The sequence below is a fragment of the Agelaius phoeniceus genome, chromosome 36, assembly GCF_051311805.1.
Source record: "Agelaius phoeniceus isolate bAgePho1 chromosome 36, bAgePho1.hap1, whole genome shotgun sequence".
Lineage (NCBI taxonomy): Eukaryota > Metazoa > Chordata > Aves > Passeriformes > Icteridae > Agelaius > Agelaius phoeniceus.
This window is the reverse complement of record NC_135300.1, coordinates 1,125,653-1,146,367: the sequence shown is the minus strand read 5'-3', so window position 1 is coordinate 1,146,367 and position 20,715 is coordinate 1,125,653. Positions and strand designations below refer to the sequence as shown.

General features: G+C 62.9%; 2 protein-coding genes and 2 long non-coding RNA genes across 5 annotated transcripts in view; all 4 read left to right on the top strand.

The window, feature by feature from the left end:
• Positions 1 to 6,116, top strand: part of SYMPK (symplekin scaffold protein) — a gene marked incomplete at its 3' end in the record, with an annotated part of 31,636 nt that extends 25,520 nt beyond the window's left edge. Inside the window, exons 24-30 of the mRNA XM_077192885.1 lie at positions 1,315 to 1,502; positions 4,244 to 4,350; positions 4,391 to 4,430; positions 4,678 to 4,828; positions 4,999 to 5,176; positions 5,668 to 5,681; positions 6,055 to 6,116. Coding sequence (XP_077049000.1) covers positions 1,315 to 1,502; positions 4,244 to 4,350; positions 4,391 to 4,430; positions 4,678 to 4,828; positions 4,999 to 5,176; positions 5,668 to 5,681; positions 6,055 to 6,116 — 740 coding nt within the window. The remainder of the gene's footprint in view (positions 1 to 1,314; positions 1,503 to 4,243; positions 4,351 to 4,390; positions 4,431 to 4,677; positions 4,829 to 4,998; positions 5,177 to 5,667; positions 5,682 to 6,054) is intronic.
• LOC143696520 (uncharacterized) lies at positions 3,281 to 4,237 on the top strand. Of its 2 annotated transcripts, none has more exons than XR_013185942.1 (3): positions 3,281 to 3,741; positions 3,783 to 3,804; positions 4,179 to 4,237. It is a non-coding gene; the product is annotated as an uncharacterized LOC143696520 (long non-coding RNA). The 2 variants fall into 2 exon arrangements; XR_013185941.1 differs by having other exon boundaries at positions 4,009 to 4,231.
• Positions 6,117 to 6,118: 2 nt separating the features above from the next.
• On the top strand, positions 6,119 to 7,484 carry LOC143696519 (uncharacterized). Its single transcript, XR_013185940.1, has 3 exons — positions 6,119 to 6,134; positions 6,833 to 7,082; positions 7,354 to 7,484. It is a non-coding gene; the product is annotated as an uncharacterized LOC143696519 (long non-coding RNA).
• A 667-nt stretch (positions 7,485 to 8,151) lies between these two features.
• On the top strand, positions 8,152 to 12,154 carry LOC129134505 (dystrophia myotonica WD repeat-containing protein). The gene is given in 9 exon segments (XM_054654166.2): positions 8,152 to 8,547; positions 9,128 to 9,251; positions 9,254 to 9,312; positions 10,104 to 10,448; positions 10,450 to 10,634; positions 10,636 to 10,993; positions 10,995 to 11,029; positions 11,031 to 11,277; positions 11,990 to 12,154. Coding segments are annotated over 9 exon segments (1,728 nt in total). The 5' UTR covers positions 8,152 to 8,220; the 3' UTR covers positions 12,038 to 12,154.
• The last annotated feature ends 8,561 nt before the right edge of the window (positions 12,155 to 20,715 follow it).

Sequence of the window (20,715 nt, the reverse complement as noted above, 5' to 3'; positions counted from 1 at the left end):
CCATCATCAAAGGTGGGGACACGGGGACAGGAGGGGACATCCCTGGGGACATGGGGGACACCCAGCGGGTGACAGGGACATGGGACACAGCTGGGGGGGACATGGGACCCCTGTCCATGGACTCCAGTCCTTCCCAGTGTCCTCCCAGTCCCTCCCAGTCCCTCCCAGTACCCTTTTAATGCCCCCCACCCCACTCCCGGCCCCTCCCAGTCCCTCCCATTCCCTCCCAGCTCCCTTTTAATGTCCCCCAGTCCCTCTCAGTCCCTCCCAGTCCCTCCCAGTCCCTCCCATTGCTCTCCCAGTTCCTCCCATTGCTCTCCCAGTTCCTCCCATTGCTCTCCCAGTCCCTCCCAGTCCCTTCCAGTGCCCTTTTAATGCCCCCCAATCCCTCCCAGTGCTCTCCCAGCCCCTCCAGTCCCTCCCAGTGCTCTCCCAGTCCCTCCTGGTGCCCTTTTAATGCCCCCCAGCGCCTTCCCAGCCCCTCCCAGTTCCCCCCATTCCCTCACAGTCCCTCCCATTGCTCTCCCAGTCCCTCCCAATCCCTCCCAGTCCCTCCCATTGTTCTCCCAGTGCCTCCAGTGCCCTCTCAGTCCCTCCCAGTGCCCTTTTAGTGCTCCCCGTCCCTCCCAGTGCCCTCCCAGTCCCTCCCAGTCCCTCCAGTCCCTCCCATTGCTCTCCCAGTCCCTCCCATTGCTCTTCCAGCCCTTTTAATGCCCCCCACCCACTCCCATCCCCTCCCAGTCCCTCCCAGTGCCTCCCATTGCTCTCCCAGTCCCTCCCAGTCCTCCCAGTGCCCTCCCAGTCCCTCCCAATGCCCTTTTAATGCCCCCCAGTGCCTTCCCAGCCCCTCCCAGTTCCCCCCATTCCCTCACAGTCCCTCCATTGCTCTCCCAGTCCCTCCCAGTGCTCTCCCAGTCCCTCCCAATCCCTCCCAGTCCCTCCCGTTGTTCTCCCCGTCCCTCCAGTGCCCTCCCAGTCCCTCCCATTGCTCTCCCAGTCCCTCCCATTGCTCTCCCAGTCCCTCCCAGTGCCTCCCAGTGCCTCCAGCATCCCCCGTGTCCCCTCAGCCACCAACCTGTGCTTCACCCTACCCACCCTCCCAGTGCCTCCCAGTCCCTCCCAGTGCCCTCCCAGCCCCTCCCAGTCCCTCCCATTGCTCTCCCAGTCCCTCCCATTCCCTCCCATTGCTCTCCCAGTCCCTCCCATTCCCTCCCAGTCCCATCCCTCCCAGTCCCTCCCATTGTTCTCCCAGTCCCTCCCAGTCCCTCCCAGTGCCTCCCAGTCCCTCCCAGCATCCCCCCCGTGTCCCCTCAGCCACCAACCTGTGCTTTGCGGAGCGCAACGTTTACACCTCGGAGGTGCGTGCGGTGGTGATGCAGCAGCTGATGGAGCAGAGCCCGCTGCCCATTGCTGCTGATGCGCACGGTGATCCAGGCCCTGACCATGTACCCCCGCCTGGGGGCTTCGTCATGAACATCCTGAGCAGGCTCATCATGAAACAGGTCTGGAGAGCCCAAAATCCCCCAAAAAATCCCCTGAAATTACCCCAAAAATCCTGAAAAATTCACCCCAAAATTCATCCCGAAATCCCCGATGCGCACGGTGATCCAGGCCCTGACCATGTACCGCCATCATGAGCATCCTGTCCAGGCTCATCATGAAACAGGTCTGGAGAGCCCAAAATCCCCCAAAAAATCCGCTGAAATTACCCCGAAATTCACCCAAAAATCCCCCTGAAATCCCCGATGCGCACGGTGATCCAGGCCCTGACTCTGTAACCCCACCATGAACATCCTGTCCAGGCTCATCATGGAACAGGTCTGGAGAGCCCAAAATCCCCCAAAAAATCCGCTGAAATTACCCAAAAATCCTGAAAAATTCACCCCAAAATTCATCCCAAAATCCCGATGTGCACGGTGATCCAGGCCCTGACCATGTACCCCCACCATGAGCATCCTGTCCAGGCTCATCATGAAACAGGTCTGGGGACCCCAAAATCCACTGAAATTCCTGCTAAAATTACCCCAAAAATCCTGCTAAAATTACCCCAAAAATCCTGCAAAAATTACCCCAAAATTCACCTCAAAATTCATCTCGAAATCCCCGATGCGCACGGTGATGCAGGCCCTGACCATGTACCCCCCACCATGAACATCCTGAGCAGGCTCATCATGAAACAGGTCTGGGGACCCCAAAATCCACTGAAATTACCCCAAAATCCCTCTGAAATTGCCCCAAAAATCCTACTAAAATTACCCCAAAATCCCTCTGAATTACCCCAAAATTCACCCCAAAATCCCCGATGCGCACGGTGATCCAGGCCCTGACCATGTACCCCCACCAATGAACATCCTGTCCAGGGTCACATGGAACAGGTCTGGGGACCCAAAATCCCCTGAAATTCCTGCTAAAATTACCCAAAAATCCTGCTAAAATTACCCCAAAAATCCTCTGAAATTACCCCAAAATTCACCCCAAAACTGGCCCCGAAATCCCCGATGCGCACGGTGATGCAGGCCCTGACCATGTACCCCATCATGAGCATCCTGTCCAGGCTCATCATGAAACAGGTCTGGAGAGCCCAAAATCCACTGAAATTACCCCAAAATTCCTCTGAAATTGACCCAAAAATCCTGCTAAAATTACCCCAAAAATCCCTCTGAAATTACCCCAAAATTCACCCCAAAACTGGCCCCGAAATCCCCGATGCGCACGGTGATCCAGGCCCTGACCATGTACCCCCACCATGAACATCCTGTCCAGGCTCATCATGGAACAGGTCTGGAGGCCCCAAAATCCACTGAAATTACCCAAAATTCCTGCTAAAATTACCCCAAAAATCCTGCTAAAATTACCCCAAAATTCCTGCAAAAATCCCTCTGAAATTACCCCAAAATTCACCTCAAAATTCATCCCGAAATCCCGATGTGCACGGTGATCCAGGCCCTGACCATGTACCCCCACCATGAACATCCTGTCCAGGCTCATCATGAAACAGGTCTGGAGAGCCAAAATCCACTGAAATTACCCCAAAATTCCTGCCAAAATTACCCCAAATTCCTGCAAAAATCCCTCTGAAATTACCCCAAAATTCACCCCAAACTGGCCACAAAATTCCAAATGTGCATGGAGACCCAGGCTCTGTCACGAGCATCCTGAGCAGGCTCATCATGAAACAGGTCTGGAGACCCCAAAATCCACTGAAATTACCCAAAATTCCCCCTGAAGTTACCCCAAAATTCCTGCCAAAATTACCCCAAAAATCCGTCTGAAATTAATCCAAAAATCCCTGAAATTACTCCAAAATTCCTGCTAAAATTACCCAAAATTCCTGCCAAAATTACCCCCAAAAACCCCTGAAATTACTCCAAAATTCCTGCTAAAATTACCCCAAAATTCCTGCCAAAATTACCCCCAAAAACCCCTGAAATTACCCCAAAATTCCTGCAAAAATTACCCCAAAACCCCCCGAAATTACCCCAAAATTCCTGCAAAAGTCCTGACGCTCCCAGGTGTGTCAGAACCCAAGGAGTGCGAAGGGTCCGGCAAGTGCTGGCCCCAGGTGAGCCCCAGGTGAGTCCCAGGTGACTCAGGTGACCCCTCTAGGTGACCCCAGGTGTGTCCCAGGTGTTTTAGGTGTGCCTCAGGTGTGTCCCAGGTGTCTCAGGTGTGTTCCAGGTGTGTCCCAGGTTTCTCAGGTGTAACCCAGGTGTGTCTCAGGTGACCCCAGGTGACCCCCAGGTGTATCTCAGGTGTGTCTCAGGTGATTCAGGTGACCCCAGGTGTGTCTCAGGTGTGTCTCAGGTGAGTCCCAGGGGTGTCCCAGGTGTATCTCAGGTGTATCCAGGTTTCACAGGTGTCTCAGGTGTGACCCAGGTGTGTCTGTGCAGGTGTGTCAGTACCCCAAGGTGTGGGAGGGCTTCATCAAGTGCTGCCAGCGCACCAAGCCCCAGGGGTGTCCCAGGTGTAACCCAGGTGTAACCCAGGTGTATCTCAGGTGTATCCCAGGTGTTTCAGGTGTGTTTCAGGTCACCCTCACGTGTCTCAGGTGTGACCCAGGTGTGTCTCCTCAGATGTGGAAGTACCCCAAGGTGTGGAGGGGTTCATCAAGTGCTGCCAGCGCACCAAGCCCAGGGGTGTCCCAGGTGTATCCCAGGTGTATCTCAGGTGTATCCCAGGTGTTTCAGGTGTGTTTCAGGTCACCCTCAGGTGTCTCAGGTGTAACCCAGGTGTGTCTGTGCAGGTGTGGAAGTACCCCAAGGTGTGGGAGGGCTTCATCAAGTGCTGCCAGCGCACCAAGCCCCAGGGGTGTCCCAGGTGTAACCCAGGTGTATCTCAGGTGTATCCCAGGTGTGTCAGGTGTATCCCAGGTGTTTCAGGTGACCCCCAGGTGTCTCAGGTGTATCTCAGGTGTATCCCAGGTGTCTCAGGTGTGACCCAGGTGTATCTCCCCAGGTGTGGAAGTACCCCAAGGTGTGGGAAGGGTTCATCAAGTGCTGCCAGCGCACCAAGCCCCAGGGGTGTCCCAGGTGTTTCAGGTGTATCCCAGGTGACCCCAGGTGACCCCAGGTGTTTCTGTGCAGGTGTGGAAGTACCCCAAGGTGTGGGAGGGCTTCATCAAGTGCTGCCAGCGCACCAAGCCCCAGGGGTGTCCCAGGTGTTTCAGGTGTATCCCAGGTGTATCTCAGGTGTAACCCAGGTGTATCTCCCCAGGTGTGGAAGTACCCCAAGGTGTGGGAGGGGTTCATCAAGTGCTGCCAGCGCACCAAGCCCCAGGGGTGTCCCAGGTGTATCCCAGGTGTCTCAGGTGTATCCCAGGTGACCCCAGGTGACCCCAGGTGTGTCTCCGCAGGTGTGGAAGTACCCCAAGGTGTGGGAGGCTTCATCAAGTGCTGCCAGCGCACCAAGCCCCAGGGGTGTCCCAGGTGTAACCCAGGTGTATCTCAGGTGTTTCAGGTGACCCCCAGGTGTCTCAGGTGTGACCCAGGTGTAACCCAGGTGTGTCTCCGCAGGTGTGGAAGTACCCCAAGGTGTGGGAGGGGTTCATCAAGTGCTGCCAGCGCACCAAGCCCCAGTCCTTCCAGGTGGTTCTGCAGCTGCCCCCCGCCCCAGCTCGCCGCCGTCTTCGAGAAATGCCCGGAGCTGCGGGAGCCCCTGCTGAGCCACGTGCGCGCCCCTCACCCCGCACCAGGTGACACCCCCGGGGACAGGTGACACACCTGGGGGCGGGTGACACACCTGGGGACAGGTGACATCCCATGGGATGGGGGTGACAATGCCCGGAGCTGCGGGAGCCCCTGCTGAGCCACGTGCACGCCCTCACCCCGCACCAGGTGACAGCCCCGGGGACAGGTGACACACCTGGGGGCAGGTGACACACCTGGGGGTGGGTGACACACCTGGGGACAGGTGACACACCTGGGGTTGGGGGTGACAAATGCCCGGAGCTGCGGGAGCCCCTGCTGAGCCATGTGCACGCCCCTCACCCCGCACCAGGTGACACCTCTGGGGACAGGTGACACACCTGGGGATGGGTGACAGCACCTGGGGACAGGTGACATCCCATGGGGACAAGTGACAGCAACTGGGGACAGGTGACATCCCATGGGATGGGGGGTGACAAATGCCCGGAGCTGCGGGAGCCCCTGCTGAGCCACGTGCGCGCCCTCACCCCGCACCAGGTGACACCTCTGGGGACAGGTGACATCACCTGGGGACAGGTGACATCCCATGGGGACAAGTGACAGCAACTGGGGACAGGTGACATCCCCCATGGTACAGGGGATATGCCCAGGGGAAAGGTGACAAGTTTTGGACAGGTGACAACCTCAGGGACAGGTGACAGGCCCCAGGGACAGGTGACAGTCCTGGGGACAGGTGACATCTCCTGGGCATCCTTGGAGAAGGGGGACATCCACTGGGGACAGGTGACAATCTCGGGGACAGGTGACAATGTCGGGGTGTGTCACACCCCCTGGAGGGGGACAGGTGACAATCTTGGGGACAGGTGACAATGTCGGGGGTGTCACACCTGTCCCCCTCCCCCGGTGACAGCAAGCACACATCCCCCTGTCCACCATGGCCATCCTGGAGGCCACCACGCGCCCACGAGCCCGAGGGGGACACCTGGAGAGGTGGGGACAGGGACACCTGGAGGGGCGGGGACAGGGATATGGGGACACCTGGAGGGGTGGGGACAGGGATATGGGGACACCTGGAGGGACGGGGACAGGGACACCTGGAGAGGTGGGGATGGGGACACCTGGAGGGGTGGGGACGGGGACACCTGGGGAGGTGGGGACAGGGACATGGGGACACCTGGAGGGGTGGGCATGGGGACACCTGGAGGGGCAGGGACAGGGACATGGGGACACCTGGGGAGGTGGGACAGGGACATGGGGACACCTGGAGGGGGTGGGGACGGGGACACCTGGAGGGGCGGGGACAGGGACACCTGCCCAGGTGGGCACACAGGGACATGGGAGGGGACATGTGGGGGTACACCTGTCCAGGTGGGCACAGGGGGATGGGGGGGACATGGGGACAACCTGCCCAGGTGGGGACATGGGGACACCTGCCCAGGTGGGGACATGCGGGGGGGACACCTGCCCAGGTGGGCACACAGGGACATGGGGACACCTGCCCAGGTGGGGACATGAGGGACATGGGGACACCTGCCCAGGTGGGGACATGGGGGACATGGGGACCCCTGCCCAGGTGGGGACATGGGGGGGAACACCTGCCCAGGTGGTGCACACAGGGACAAGGGGGGACATGGGGGACAAGGTGTCCCCGCAGGTGCCACCACGCCCGCCCCGCGCTGTCCCCCCAGGAGAAGCCCCCCAAGCGCCCCCCGAGCTCCGAGGAGGAGCCCAAGGCCAAGGCGGGGGGAGGGGTCCCGGGTGGGGGAGGGGTCGGGGTCGGGGGGGGTCCCCCCGGCTCCCCTCCCCCCCCCCCTCCCCGAGGGAGCCCCCCCGGAGCTGGAGCCCCCCCCCATCTTCATCAGCGGCGCCGAGGATGAGGAGAGCTCGGGGGGGGGAGGGGACGCGTCCCCCCCGGACCCCGCCCTGGAGCCCCCCAAGGTGAGCGAGGGGCGGCCCCGCCCCCAGCCGGACCACGCCTCCCTCTTGGTTTGGGGAGGGGCATTTGGGGAGGGGGAGGGGCATTTGGGGAGGGGGAGGGGCATTTCCAACCCTCATTTTGGGGAGGGGGAGGGGCAATTCCGACCCTCATTTTGGGGAGGGGGAGGGGCATTTCCGGCCTTAATTTGGGGAGGGGGCGGGCGGGGTTTGGTTCATTTCTAACCTCTCCCCCTTCTCTTTTCTCTCTCCCATCCCCCCCCCCCATCTCCAGGACCCCCCCGCGGGCACGGAACTCCCCCAGCCCCTCCCCCACCCCGGCGAGGCCCCGCCCCCCAGCCCCCCCTCGTCGGAGCCGCCCCCCCCGGCACCCAGAGCCCCCCCCCCGGGGGGGGTCCCCGAGGGTCCCTGCGAGGGCTGAGGGGAAGGGGGGGGGGGGGGGGCGGGGGAGACCCCGAGACTCCTCCCCCGGACTGTGGGGGAGGGGCTTAATAAAGGTGTGGGCGGAGCTTTGGAGAGTCCTGGGTGGTTTTTGGGGGGGGGTTTTGGGTGGGCTTTGGGCAGTCCTGGGTGGTTTTGGGGGGGGCAATGCAAAAAGGGGGCGTGGCTTCATGGTGGGTGTGGTAGGGTGTGGGTTTGCCCCAAAGGGGGTGGGGTTTGGGCATGCAGATTAGGGGGTGGGGCACGTGGAGGTGTTATGGGTGGGCGTGGCTTGTGCTGTGCCTGAATTGAATTTGGGGTGGGGTTTTAGCAAGGGGGCGTGATCACGGTTTTGGGGTGGGGTTTGTGTTTGGGGGCGTGGTCTCTGTTTCGGGCGTGGTTTCCATGGTTTGGGGGCGTGGTTTCCACCAATCATAGATGTGCCCTCAGCTGGGGGCGTGGTCTCCGTGTTTTGAGGCGTGGCTTCCACCACTCATGGGCGCGGTCTCAACTATGGGCGTGGCTTCCCCTCTTTTGGGGCGTGCCCATCCCTTATATGGACCCTCTCTGGCCGCGCCCCTTCCCTCCTCGCTCGCTGATTGGCCCTTCCCACCCCCATGGGCGTGGCTTCCCCGCCTCTCCTGTGGGCGTGGCCTCGCTGACTCAGCGCCGCCATGGCGGCGGCCGCTCCCGCCCGGGCCTGAGGCGGCTTCCGGCGGCCATGGCGGCGGCGGCGGCGGCTGCGGGCCCGGGCCCGGCCGAGCCTCCCGCGGCCGCTCCGGAGCTCAAGAGCCGCTTCCGTACCCGCGAGGGCTCCTACCGCCTGCTGGGCCCCGCCGCCGCCGCCGCCTCCTCCGCCTCAGCCCCGGCCGGGCCTGCCCCGCCGGGCCCCGGGGCGCTGCCGCCGGTTCGGCTCTCGGTGGTGAGGCTGGCCCGGAGCCGGAGCCCGCCCGGGGGAGCCGCCGAACGGAGCCGCGTGTGCTGCAACCTCGGCAGGGAGCTGCATTTCTATGGAGGGGCCGGCAGCGGGGGACGCGGCAGCCGGAGGGTAACGAACGGGGGAATAACGGGGGAGAAGCGGGGGAAATAACGGGAGAGAAGCGGGGGAATAACGGGGGAGAAGCGGGGGAAATAACGGGACAGAAGCGGGGGAAATAACGGGAGAGAAGCGGGGGAATAGCGGGGGAGAAGCGGGGGAATAACGGGAGAGAAGTGAGGGAGAAAACGGGGAAGAACAGGGGGAATAACGGGGGAGAAGCGGGGGGAGAAGTGGGAGAGAACCGGGAGAGAATTGGGGAAATAACGGGAGAGAAAGGGGGAGAACTGGGAGGGAGAACCGGGAGAATAACAGGAGAGAACCGGGGGAATAACGGGAGAGAAGTGGGAGGGAGAACCGGTGAGAAACGGGGGAGAACCAGGGGAATAACGGGGGGGATTGAGGGGCAAAGGTGACCCCAAGACTGGTGACAATGACCCCAGGGCTGGTGACAGTGACAATGCCAATGACCCCAGGACAGCCCCAGTGGTGACCCAGGGTGGCCACAGCGTCCCTGAAGAGCCCCGGGGGTGACATCCCCCGGCAGTGCCACCCCTCCGGTGCCAGCGCCGGTGTCCCCGTGTCCCCGCAGGCGCTGGACCTGCAGCGTCCCATCGACAAGCGCGTGTACAAGGGCACGCAGCCCACGTGCCACGACTTCAACCAGTTCACGGCGGGCACCGAGACGCTGGCGCTGCTCGTGGGCTTCTCCGCCGGCAGGTGCAGTACCTGGACCTGGCCAAGAAGGACAGCGCCGGGCGGCTCTTCAACGAGGAGGTGAGGGGACACCGGGGACACCGGGGGCGCCTCGGGACACCGGGGAGCCTTGGGAGCCCTGTGGGACCGGCAGGGCCACCATAGAGCCACCAGGAGCCCCTTGGGACCAGCAGGACCTCCCAGGGCCACCAGGAACCCCATGGGACCAGCAGGAACCCCTTGAAATCACCCATGGGACCAGCAGGAACCCCTTGAGATCACCCATGGGACCACCAGGAACCCCTTGGTTTCCCTTGTGGGACCACCAGAACCCCCATGGGACCACCAGGAACCCCTTGGTTTCCCTTGTGGGACCACCAGAACCCCCATGGGACCACCAGAACCCCTTGGTTTCCCTTGTGGGACCACCAGAACCTCCCCAGGGCCACCATAGGGCCACCAGGAACCCCTTGGTTTCCCCTGTGGGACCAGCAGAACCTCCATGGAACCACCAAGAACCCCTTGGTTTCCCTTGTGGAACCACCAGAACCTCCATGGAACCACCAGGAACCCCTTGGTTTCCCTTGTGGAACCACCAGAACCCCCACAGAACCCCCAGAACCTCCATGGAACCACCAGGAACCCCTTGGTTTCCCTTGTGGGACCACCAGAACCACCAAGAACCCCTTGGTTTCCCTTGTGGGACCACCAGAACCTCCCCAGACCCACCACAACCCCCCCCCTTTACCACCCTTTTTTTTAGGGTTTTTAATTTTATTTTAATTTATTTTATTTTATTTTATTTTATTTTATTTTATTTTATTTTAATCTTTTAACCCTTCACCTCCCACCCCACTCTCTCCCCCCCGCAGCGCCTGATCGACAAATCCAAGGTGACCTTGGTCAAGTGGCTGCCGGACACCGAGCGCCTGTTCCTGGCGTCGCACGCCAGCGGCCACCTGTACCTGTACGACTCGGAGCAGCCCTGCGGGGCCAGCAGCCCCCAGTACACGCTGCTCACGCAAGGAGAGGGCTTCAGGGTCTTCTCCTGCAAGAGCAAGACGCCCAGGAACCCCCTGCTGAAGTGGGCCGTGGGCTCGGGGCCCCTCAACGAGTTCGCCTTCTCGCCGGACGGGCGCTCGCTGGCCTGCGTCAGCCAGGACGGCGTCCTCAGGGTCTTCCACTTCTCCTCCATGCTGCTCCAGGGCATGATGAGGGAGCTACTTCGGGGGCCTCCTGTGCGTCTGCTGGAGCCCCGACGGCCGCTACGTGGTCACGGGCGGAGAGGACGACCTGGTCACCGTGTGGTCCTTCGCCGAGGGCCGCGTGGTGGCGCGGGGCCACGGCCACAAGTCCTGGGTCAACGCGGTGGCTTTCGACCCTTTCGCTCCTCCCGACGGACACGGCGGGCGACGGCGCCGAGGAGCCCCCGAGCGTCGCCTACCGCTTCGGCTCTGCCGGCCAGGACACGCAGTTCTGCCTGTGGGACCTCACCGAGGACGTGCTGGAGCTGCGGCCGCCCCTTCCCCGCTCCCGCCCCGCCGCCGCTCCCGGCGAGGAGCCGGCACCGCCCTCCTCCTCCTCCTCCTCCTCTGTTCCGGGCCTGCCCCGCTCGTTATCCCGCTCCAACAGCCTCCCGCAACCGGGCGGGGGTCCCCAGACGTCCCCGCGGGTCCCGCCGGTGCTGAGCGTGGGGCGTTTCGCCACTCTGAGCCTGCGGGACCCGCGGGGCGCGGCCGAGAAGGAGCACAAACGTTACCACAGGCCTGGGCAACATCAGCCGGGGCGGGGCTGGGGGGCGGCAACGCCGAGAAAGCCCCTCCCCAAACGGGGGGCTCCTCTCGGGGCCGGGGGGCGTCTCTGGACATGGCCAAGGTGCTGGGCACGGCGCTGTGCCCGCGGCTGCACGAGGTGCCCCTGCTGGAGCCGCTGGTGTGCAAGAAAATCGCCCAGGAGAGGCTGACGGTGCTGCTGTTCCTGGAGGATTGCATCGTCACAGCCTGCCAGGAGGGGCTCATCTGCACCTGGGCGCGGCCTGGGGTGTCTGTGAGTCTGGGGAGGGGTCTCCGAGGGGATTTGGGGGGATTTGAGGGGTCTCAAAGGGGATTTGGGGGGATTTAGGGAGGATTTGGGGTGGTTTAGGTGGTCTGGGATGGGGTTTGGGGGTGCCAGGAGGGGCTCATCTGCACCTGGGCGCGGCCCGGGGTCTCTGTGAGTCTGGGGAGGGGTCTCCGAGGGATCTGGGGGGATTTTGGGGGGTTTAGAGGAGATTTGGGGGAATTTTGGGGGTTTAGAGGAGATTTGGGGGGTCTGGGATGGGGTTTGGGGGTGCCAGGAGGGGCTCATCTGCACCTGGGCACGGCCTGGGGTGTCTGTGAGTCTGGGGAGGGGTCTCCGAGGGATTTGGGGTTTCCAGGATGGGAATTTGGGGTGTCAGGGAGGGATTTTGGGGTGCCCTGGGTGGGATTTGGGGTGTCCAGGATGGATTTGGGGTGTCTGGGAGGGATTTGGGGTGGTTTAGGGGGATTTGGGGGGGTCTCAGAGGAATTTTGGGGGTCTCAGAGGGGATTTTGGGTGTCTGGGAGGGATTTTGGGGTGCGCCCTGATGGGATTTGGGGTGGTTTAGGGGGATTTGGGCATTTGGGGTGTCCGGGTTGAATTTTCGGGCACAAATCTCGGATTTTGGGGATGGGGGGAATCCCCCGGGTGTCCCCGCGGTGACGTCACAGGGCGTGGCTTGTGTCCCCTCCCCCTGCAGGGCCTGTCCTCGCAGAACGGCGGCTCCCCCAGCGGCACCGTGGTGTAGCTGGGACACCTGGGACACACCTGGGCCACCTCCTGTGTCACCTGGGACACACCTGTGTCACCTGGGACACCTCCTGTGTCACCTGGGCCACCTCCCGGGTCACCTGTGTCACCTGGGCCACCTCCGGGTCACCTGGGACACACCTGGGCCACCTCCTGTGTCACCTCCTGTGTCACCTGGGCCACCTCCTGTGTCACCTGGGACACCTGGGACACACCTGTGTCACCTCCTGTGTCACCTGGGCCACCTCCCGGGTCACCTGGGCCACCTCCTGTGTCACCTGGGACACACCTGGGCCACCTCCTGTGTCACCTGGGCCACCTCCTGTGTCACCTCCTGTGTCACCTGGGCCACCTCCTGTGTCACCTGGGACACCTCCTGTGTCACCTGGGACACCTGTGTCACCTCCTGTGTCACCTGGGCCACCTCCCGGGTCACCTGTGTCACCTGTGTCACCCGCCAGGGACACACCTGTGTCACCTGTGTCACCTGTGCCACTCTCCAGGACATGCCGGCGTCACCTGTGCCACCTCCCAGGTCACCTGTGTCACCCTCCAGGACACACCTGTGTCACCTGTGTCACCTGGGCCACCCACCAGGACACGCCAGTGTCACCTGTGTCACCTCCTGTGTCACCTGTGTCATCTCCCGGGTCACCTGTGCCGCACTCCAGGACACGCCGGTGTCACCTGTGTCACCTCCCGGGTCACCCGTGTCACCTGTGTCATCCGCCAGGACACGGTGGTGTCACCTGTGCTACACTCCAGGACACACCTGTGTCACCTGTGCCACCCTCCAGGACATGCCGGTGGTCACCTGTGCCACTCTCCAGGACACACCTGTGTCACCTGTGTCACCTCCCGGGTCACCTGTGCCACCCTCCAGGACATGGCAGCGTCACCTGTGCCACTCTCCAGGACACACCTGTGTCACCTGTGTCACCTGTGCTGCACTCCAGGACTCGCCGGTGTCACCTGTGTCACCTCCCGGGTCACCTGTGTCACCTGTGCCACCCTCCAGGACATGGCAGCGTCACCTGTGCCACCCTCCAGGACACGCTGGTGTCACCTGTGTCACCCCCCTGTGTCACCTGTGCCACCCTCCGGGACGCACCGGTGTCACCTGTGCCACACTCCAGGACATGCTGGTGTCACCTGTGCCGCTCTCCAGGACACACCTGTGTCACCTGTGCCGCTCTCCAGGACACACCTGTGTCACCTGTGTCACCTCCTGTGTCACCTGTGCCGCTCTCCAGGACACACCTGTGTCACCCTCCAGGACACACCTGTGTCACCTGTGCCACCCTCCAGGACACACCTGTGTCACCTGTGCCACCCTCCAGGACACGCTGGTGTCACCTGTGTCACCTCCTGTGTCACCTGTGTCACCCCCAGTGCCACCCCCGTACTACTGAGCCCCCCCCCGGCGCTGTCCCCGCCGTGTCACCTCTGTCCCCTCCCCCCCCGCGGTGTCCCCAGGGGGTGGCACCGCGCCCCTCCCCCCCATTGTCACTTTATTGTCCCCACGGGGCCACCGCTGTCCCCTCCCCCCCCCCTTATTTATACTAAAGAGACTTTTTGGCACCCGGGTGGCACCTGGGGACAGCTTGGGGACAGCTTGGGGACACTGGGTGGCACCTGGGGACAGTTTGGGACACGGGGGTGGCACTTGGGGACGGTGTGGGGACAGGGCGGGTGGCACTTGGGACAATTTGGGGACATGGGGGTGGCATAGAGGGGACAATTCGGGACACGTGGGTGGCACAGAGGGGCTTGGGGACAATTTGGGGACATGGCGGTGGCACTTGGGGACAATTTAGGGACATGCGGGTGGCACTTGGGGACAGTGTGGGGACATGGGGGTGGCACAGAGGGGACAATTCGGGGACAATTGGGGACACACTGGGTGGCACTTGGGGACAGGGGCTGGCACAGGGGACTCGGGGACAATTTGGGGACAGGCGGGTGGCACTTGGGACAATTTGGGACAGTTTGGGACATGGCGGTGGCACTTGGGGACAGTGTGGGGACATGGGGGTGGCATAGAGGGGACAATTCGGGACACGTGGTTGGCACAGAGGGCTTGGGGACAATTTAGGGACATGCGGGTGGCACTTGGGGACAATTTGGGGACACGTAGGTGACTCAGAGGGGACAATTTGGGGACAGTTTGGGACACGGCGGTGGCACTTGGGGACAGTTTGGGGACATGGCAGTGACACAGAGGGGCTTGGGGACAATTGGGGACAGGTGGGTGGCACTTGGGGACGATTTGGGGACAGTTTGGGGACACTGGGTGGCACAGAGGGGACAATTCGGGGACAGTTGCGGACACGGCGGTGGCACTCGGGGACAATTGGGGACAATTGGGGACAGGTGGGTGGCACTTGGGGACAATGTGGGACAGGGCGGCGGCAATTGGGGACAATTTGGGGACACTGGGTGGCACTTGGGGACAATGTGGGGACACTGGGTGACACAGAGGGGACAATTTGGGACAATTTGGGGACACATTGGTGGCCTTAACACAACTTTATTCTCACCCCTCCCCCCCTCGGGGGGCGTCACAAACCGGGGGTGGGGATGGGGGGGGCGGGGTCAATTTGGGGAGGGGGCGGCGCCCCCTGGCGGCGGAGGGGGCGGGGCATAAATAAGGGGGCGGGGTCCGCAGTGCAAAATCCCTACAAATAAATTACTAATGGGGGGGGAGGGGCGGGGGACCCCCACCCTTTATTTGGGGGGGGTCAGAAGGGGGGGACCCCCACCCTTTATTTTGGGGGAGGGGAGACCCCCACCCTTTTTTTTTGGGGGGGGGGGGAGACCCCCACCCTTTTTGGGGGGGTCAGAACAGGGGGACCCCCACCCTTTTTTTGGGGGGGGGGGGGAGACCCCCACCCTTTTTTTTGGGGGGGGGGGGGGTCGCGTCCCGCTGCCCCTCGGGGAGGGTCATGGGGGCACCGGGGCGACCCCTCCCCAAATTAATGGGGTGGGGGGGTAAGGGGGGGGACACACGCGCGTGGGGGGGGGGGGGGGGGGCTTGATTTGGGGACCCCCCCTCAGTGCACGGTGGATTTTAGGGGGGGTCCGTGATTTTGGGGAGGGTCCGGTGGATTTTGGGGAGGGGTCTCGGATTTTGGGGAGGAGGGGGTCCCGTGATTTTGGGGGGGGTCGGTTCCGTGATTTTGGGGATTTTTGGGCGTTCTGGTGGGATTTTGGGGAGGGGTCTTGAATTTGGGGACCCCCACCCAGTGCCCAGTGCATTTTTTGGGGGGTCCCGTGATTTTGGGGAGGGGTCTCGGATTTTGGGTACCCCCCCCCTCAGTATCCGGTGCATTTTTTGGGGGGGTCCCGTGATTTTGGGGTGGGTCCGGTGGGATTTTGGGAGGGGGTCTCGGATCTGGGGACCCCCCCTCAGTGCACGGTGGGATTTTTGGGGGGGGGCTGTTCCGTGATTTTGGGGAGGGGTCTCGGATTTGGGACCCCCACCCAGTGCCCAGTGCATTTTTTCGGGGGGGGTCCCGTGATTTTGAGGGGGTTCTGGTGGATTTGGGGAGGGGTCTCAGATTTTGGGTACCCCCCTCTCAGTATCCGGTGCATTTTTTGGGGGGGGGGTCCCGTGATTTTGGGGTGGGTCTGGTGGGATTTTGGGGAGGGGGTCTCGGATTTTGGGGACCCCCCCCTCAGTGCACGATGGGATTTTTGGGCCGGGGGGGTTCCGTGATTTTGGGGAGGGTCTCGGATTTTGGGTACCCCCCCCTCAGTGCCCGGTGCATTTTCTGGGGGGGGTCCGTGATTTTGAGGGGGATCCGGTGGGATTTGGGGAGGGGTCTTGAATTTGGGGACCCTCCCTCAGTGCCTGGTGCATTTTTTGGGGGGGTCCGTGATTTTGGGGAGGGGTCTCGGATTTGGGTACCCCCCCCTCAGTATCCGGTGCATTTTTTGGGGGGGTCCCGTGATTTTGGGGTGGGGTCTGGTGGATTTTTGGGGAGGGGTCTCGGATTTTGGGGACCCCCCCTCAGTGCACGATGGGATTTTTGGGGCAGGGGGGGTTCCGTGATTTAGGGAGGGGTCTCGGATTTGGGGAGGGGTCTCTGTACAGGGTCACCCCCCGTGGAAAGGGGGGGTCAAGTGCAACAAAAGGGAGGAGGAGGGGACACTTTGGGGACACCTCGGGGACACTTTGAGGACATTTCGGGGACACTTTGGGGACAACTCGGGGACACTTTGGGGACACCTCGGGGACACTTTGGGGACACTTTGAGGACACTTTGGGGACAGCCCCGGGTCAGGGGGGGCTCCCGGGGGGCGCGGGCGGGGGCGCAGGCCGGCGGCGCAGAGCAGCAGACAATCCTTGGTGGCACCGGGCTGTGGCACCTGGGGACAGCGACACGCGCGGGTGGCACCGGCACCGTCACCACCCCCCCAGGCCGTGTCACCCTCCCAGGCCCCCGCCCGCCCCGCCCCGCGTGGTTGGGGACATGGGGCGACACAGGGGTGGCGCTGTCCCCAGGGGGTGGCGCTGTCCCCAGGGGTGGCGCTGGCCCCAAAGGGTGGCGCTGTCCCAGGGGGTGGCGCTGTCCCCAAGGGGTGACGCTGTCCCCAAGGTGGCGCTGTCCCCCAGGGGGTGGCGCTGTCCCCAAGGGTGGCGCTGTCCCCAGGGGGTGGCACTGTCCCCAGGGGGTGGCGCTGGTGGCGGTGCCCGGGGTGGCCCGGCCGTGCTTGTCCCTCCCCGTCGGGAGGTGGCCCTGGGGACACGGCGGGGATGGCAGTGGCAGGGGGTGACAGGGGTGACAATGGCAGGGTGACAACGGCAGGGGTGGCAATGGCAGGGGTGGCAGTGGCAGGGGTGACAATGGCAGAGGGCAGCAGTGACGAGTGACAGTGGCAGGGGGTGGCAATGGCAGGGGGTGGCAATGGCAGGGATGGCAGTGACAGGGGTGGCAGTGACGGGGTGACAGAGGTGACAGGTGGCAGGGGGTGGCAATGGCAGGGGTGACAATGGCAGGAGGTGGCAGTGGCAGGTGACAATGGCAGGGAGGTGGCAGTGACAGGGTTGGCAGTGGTGACAATGGCAGGGATGGCAGTGCAGGTGGTGACAATGGCAGGGGGTGGCAATGGCAGGGGTGACAATGGCAGAGGTGGCAGAGAGCAGAGGTGACAATGACAGGGAGTGGCTCTGGGGACAAGGCAAGCCTGGGGGTGGCAGTGACAGGGGTGGCCTTGGGGACATGGCCAGGTGGCAGTGGCAGGGGTGACAATGCAGAGGTGGCAGTGACAGTGGTGGCGGTGACAGGGGTGACAGTGACGGTGTGGCTGAGGAGGTGGCAGGGGGTGACAAGGGCTGGCAGTGGCAGTGGCAGGAGGTGACAGGGGGTGGCAGTGGCAGGGGGGTGCCAGGGGATGGCAGGGGGTGGCACAGTTGACACAGGTGACACAGGTGACAGTGACAGCCCCACGTACCCGGGCCCAGAGCAGCAGGTGCCGGGACAGGGGGTGACAATGGGTGACAGTGGGTGACAATGGCAATGGCAGGGGGTGGCAGGGGGTGACAATGGGTGACATTGGCAATGCCGGGGGGTGGCACAGGTGACACAGGTGACACAGGTGACAGTGACAGCCCACGTACCCGGGCCCAGAGCAGCAGGTGCTGGGACAGGGGCAGCCCCAGGGGGGAGCGGAAAAGCCGGGGGGGCTGCGAGAGAGTGCACTAGACTTCTCCCCCCCACATCTACACCAAAAAACCCCAAATTCACCCAAAAAACCCCAAAATCCCCCAAAAAACCCCAAAATCACCCCAAAACCCCCCCCTTACCTCCGCGGGGGGGGGCCGCGATGGGGGGGGGCTGCCCCGCGCCTCCTGCAAGGTAAATTTGGGAGGGGCGTTTGTTCTAAATTACTTTAATCCCCCCGACCCCCCAAAAAATATTGGGGACCCCCTTTGTGTGGGGGGGGTCTCGGACATTTTTTGTACCTTATTGTCAAATTTTTTTTAACTTCAAAAATTTTTACAACCCCCCAAATTTTATTTTTCTCATACCATGCCCCCCCCATCCCAATGGAGATTTTGGGTCATTTCTTCGTTCCATCCCCCCCCCACCCCACACCCACAAAATATTTTTTGCATCTACCAAATTTTAATTGCTCCAGTGAATTTTGTTGACATTCCGGTGTCCCAAGGATTTTTGGACCCCTCAAAAATTTTTACCAACCCCAAAATCTTCCATGCTTTTTGGGTGGGTCATTGAAATTTTTTTGGGTACATTCCTGGGTGTCCCTGGCATTTTTTGGATTGGCTTGGACATTCCCGGGGTGTCCCAGTGAATTTTTGGGGGTCACTGAATTTTTTGGACATTTCAAATTGTTCCAATGGTTATCCCCCCTGGCATTTTGGGGGGTTCTTTGGACAATTCCCGACCGTTTTATGACATTCCAATAAATTTTGTTTACAAAATTTTCCCAACCTTGGGTGCCCCCAAGAATTTTGGGGGGTTTGGGACAATTCCCAGGGTGTCCCCAGTGAATTTTTTGGGGGTCTTTGGGACATTCCCGGGTGTCCCAGTGATTTTGGTGGTCATAATTTTGGACCATTCTGTGTCCTGTCCCCGGAATTTTTTGGCATCTCAAAAAATTTTCCAACCTTTCTTATACTTTCACCGATTTTTTGGTCATTGGAAAATTTCCCACTTTTATCCCCTTAAAAATTTTTTGTACAATTCTTCGCGCCCCTTCCGGGTCCCCTGTCAAAAAAATTTTTTTTTTACACTCCGCACCTCCTTCATTTTCTTCCATTCCTTTTTACACTCTCCCTCCTCAGCCCCTAACCGTACACTTACAGCCGTCACCCCCGGTCCCCTCCCGGTCACTCGCTGTCCCCACTTCCCTTCCCTCCCTGTCCCCTTCCCCGTCACCGCTGTCCCTCCCGTCTACCACTGTCCTCACCCTTCCCTCCTTCCCCTCCCTACCCTGTCACCCTGTCCCCTGTCCCCTACCCGTCCTCATCCCCCTTTCCCCGTCCCTGTCCCGTCTGTCCCCTCCCTTTCCCTTGTCCCTTGCCCCCCCTATCCCCTGTCCCCAAGACCTATACCCCTGTCCCTCTCCCTCAGTCCTGTCCCCGCTGTCCCTCTGTCCCCTCCTGTCCCCGCTGTCCCTCTCCGTCCCCGCTGTCCCCTCAGTGTCCCCTCTGTCCCCGCTGTCCCCTCCATTTCCCCGCTGTCCCCTCAGTGTCCCCGCTGTCTCCCCGCTGTCCCCCTTGTCCCCGCTGTCCCCCGCTGTCCCCGTCCTCATCATCCCGTCCCCTGTCCCCATCTGTCCCCTCTGTCCCCGTCCCTGTCCCCCTGTCCCTTGTCCCCCCAGCTGTCCCCCTCAGTGTCCCCGTTGTCCCCTCTCCGTACCCTCCTACCTGCCCCTCTCCGCCGCCCGCAGCTTCCGAGCTCCCGCTCCAGCTCCTCCCGCCCGCGCCGTTCCTTGGCCAGCGCCTCGCGGAGCTCGGCACCGACCCCGGCACCGGCTCCGGGACCGGCACCGACACCGGCACCGCCGGCACCGACACCGGCACCGACACCGGCACCGCCGAGACCGACACCGGCACCGACACCGGCACCGCCGCCGGGACCGCGACCGGGCCGCCACCGCCACCTGCGGGAAGCGCGGCTGCCTGGGGACCCCGGGATTGCCGGGACCCCCCGAACCGGAACCCCCGAACCGGGACCCCCCGAACCGGGACCCCCGAACCGGAACTACCGAACCGGAACCTACGACCGGGACCCCCCGAACCGCGCACTGACCCCAAACCGGGACCCCCCGAACCGGGCACTGACCCCGAACCGGACCCCCGAACCGGGCACTGACCCGAACCGGGACCCCCCGAACCGGACCCCCCGAACCGGAACCACCGAACCGGACCCCCCGAACCGGAACTACCGAACCGGACCCCCCGAACCGGGCACTGACCCCGAACCGGGACCCCCCGAACCGGGCACTGACCCGAACCGGAACCCCCGAACCGGAACCACCGAACCGGGCACTGACCCCGAACCGGACCCCCGAACCGGGACCCCCCGAACCGGGACCCCCCGAACCGGGCACTGACCCCGAACCGGGACCCCCGAACCGGGCACTGACACCGAACCGGACCCCCCGAACCGGGACCCCGCGAACCGGAACCCCCGAACCGGGACCCCCCGAACCGGGCACTGACCCCGAACCCGGCATTGACCCCGAACCGGGACCCCCGAACCGGGCACTGACCCCGAACCGGGATTCGGGACCCCTCCCCACCGGGACCCCCGGGATTCGGGACCCCCTCCCCGGGGTCCCCTTTTCCCCCCCCTTTCGACACCGAAATCCCCAAAATCCCGGGAATTCCCGGGACTCGCGACCCCTCCCCAGCACCCCCGACCCCTCCCCGAGTTCCGGACCCCCCAAACCCCCCCCCGCCCCCCCCCCCCAAATCCCCCTCCCCAATTACCGGCGGTGCCTGGGGGGGCTCCGTGCCCGGGGGGGGCGTCCTGGGGGGGGCCCCCTTGGCCGGGGGGGGTCCCTGGGGTGGGGGCGCCGCTTTTTGGGGGGGGGGGCGCCGTGGGGGGGGCAGGGACCCCTTTGTGGGGAGGGGGCGGCGCCGCCGGGGGGGGGCCCGCGGGTTGGGGAGGGGGAGGGGCTTTGGGTGGGGGAGGGGATTGT